The sequence below is a fragment of the Fukomys damarensis genome, unplaced genomic scaffold (assembly GCF_012274545.1).
Source record: "Fukomys damarensis isolate Sample0158 unplaced genomic scaffold, DMR_v1.0_HiC HiC_scaffold_25, whole genome shotgun sequence".
NCBI classification, from domain to species: Eukaryota; Metazoa; Chordata; class Mammalia; order Rodentia; family Bathyergidae; genus Fukomys; species Fukomys damarensis.
Genome location: NW_022900937.1, coordinates 18,931,038 through 18,932,913, shown reverse-complemented (window position 1 = coordinate 18,932,913; position 1,876 = coordinate 18,931,038). Strand labels below are relative to the sequence as shown.

Sequence of the window (1,876 nt, the reverse complement as noted above, 5' to 3'; positions counted from 1 at the left end):
GGGGGTGGGGCAGGCCAAACACACTTGCTGAATAAATGAGGACAGAAAGGGGCTGCTCCAAGTGTTTTTTTTAAAAGGCTTAACCCTATGTGTGTCCTGGAGAGGTGTCTTTGTGCTATGCTGGGGCAGCTGATTTCTCTTTTCAGGTAACCAAACCATGAGAATCGCTGGGATTTTTCCGCTTAGCTGCCTTTTCTTTTCATTGTTTTTCTATCCGTCTCCCTTTGTCTTGCTTCTGTCTTTCTGCGCTCGTCTTTCCTCAAAGGCCTGTCCTGGCCCTGGCCCGGCCCTCGGCCTGCGGTACCCCCGGGACAGTGGCCAGCGGCCTCGGCGGCGTTACCGTGGGCCTCGTGTTAGGGATATAAATTTTTTGAGAACTATGTAAACTCATTTCTAATACATAACTATTTCTGGTCTTTACCTGTGTCAGTCACTATATTACTGCCTGGATAATTTTTCAAAAACATTTTTTAAATTTATTATCTCTGTAACGTTGTGTGTATAATTTCCTATTACTTCATTACAAAATCAAGTCTCACCACTTTCGGACACCCCGGATGGCGGTGACGCACGCGGCCCACCCTGGCGTCCTCGGAGGCCTTGCCACCGTTGTAGATTCAGGGTAATTGTTGGCGCCCGCGAGCAAATTACTCCAAACACAAAGCCGCCCCCACTCTCTGCGCTGGTCCCCTTCCCGCCCGCGCCGGTGCTCGGTCCCCGGCATAATGACGCCTTTCTCATCCGGTTACTGAGTCGTGTTTTAATGAACCGAATGGAAAAGTACACGTGTGCGCAGCTACTTTCAAAATGGCCAAGGATCCCGGCCTAGCCACAGCCCGCTCTTCTGGGCCCCGCGCCCCCACAACAGCACCAGAATCAGCACCAGCCCTGCGGTTTCCAAGGCCGGACTTTGAAACTGCTAGTTGGGATGGGCGGGAGGGGCACTCAGGGGACCCAGTATTGCTGAGCAACTTGGGGAGAGGCTGCTTGCTCTGCTCCCTGCTCTGCTCCCTGCCGGCTCTCTCCTCTTCTTTGGGGTTCTGATCACCATCTGGACAGGCGCACTCTGGGCTGCGCCTCCAGAGCGCCTTTCTCTGCTTCTGGGTTTACCCTTTACTAGCACTTTCTGGATTCTGGCGGTTTCTGCCGGGCTCTCCCCACTCGCACCAACAGAACAAAGCACACAGGTCCTCAGGCCCGCGCACCGCCCCCACCCACCGCGCCGGGATCTTCCGGAACCAGCGGTCCCAGCGACCCAGAGACCCAGCTAGCCCAGCTCCAGGGAGCCGCGGCTGGGCCTGCGGAGAGCAGCCGGGCAACTGCACGGATGCCTGTTCGGAACAAAATCCCGTCTCTACCCAGGCTGGGCCCTCACTGCTCTCAAACTGTGCGGAGGGGTCAGCGAGGCGGCGCCCCCCGTGGGGAGGGCGCGGGGCTCACCTTGGCCGTCGCTGGGCCTCCCAGGGCCCCGCAAGGCTCTCGTAGCTCGTATCCGCCGCTCGGCGGACTCCTCTCGGGTCTTCGCACCGCGTCGTCGGCCGCCAAGTCCCCGAACACCGACCGACCAGGAGGAGGCCCGAGGCGGCGCCGGGGGCGGGGGCTACTGTCATCGGGAGAGTCCGTGGGGCCGTCCGCGCCTGAGGAGGTGGCAGACGGGGGTCCAGCGGACTGATCACCGTCTGGGCCACCTCCCGCGCTGGGTGCGCTAGGCGCCCTGGACTCGGTCTCGTCCTGGGCGCCCTCCTCGTCGGGGAAGCGGTTGGATTCCACGTCCACCTCAGGCTCGTCCGCAGTGTCCACATCGGGCGAGGCGGAGTGGTAGCTGGAGCTGCCCTCGCTCAGGAAGTCCGGGCTCACGTAGCCACCGCCAGTCCCC

General features: G+C 60.1%; 1 protein-coding gene across 1 annotated transcript in view; it reads right to left on the bottom strand.

Moving 5' to 3' along the window:
- The window catches only part of Skor1 (SKI family transcriptional corepressor 1), a 7,776-nt gene that overhangs the window by 4,074 nt on the left and 1,826 nt on the right, over positions 1-1,876 (bottom strand). Inside the window, exons 2-3 of the mRNA XM_033756060.1 lie at positions 1,441-1,874; positions 1,118-1,331 (exon numbers count right to left, since the gene is read on the bottom strand). Of these exons, the coding sequence (XP_033611951.1) occupies positions 1,118-1,331; positions 1,441-1,874 (648 nt within the window). The remainder of the gene's footprint in view (positions 1-1,117; positions 1,332-1,440; positions 1,875-1,876) is intronic.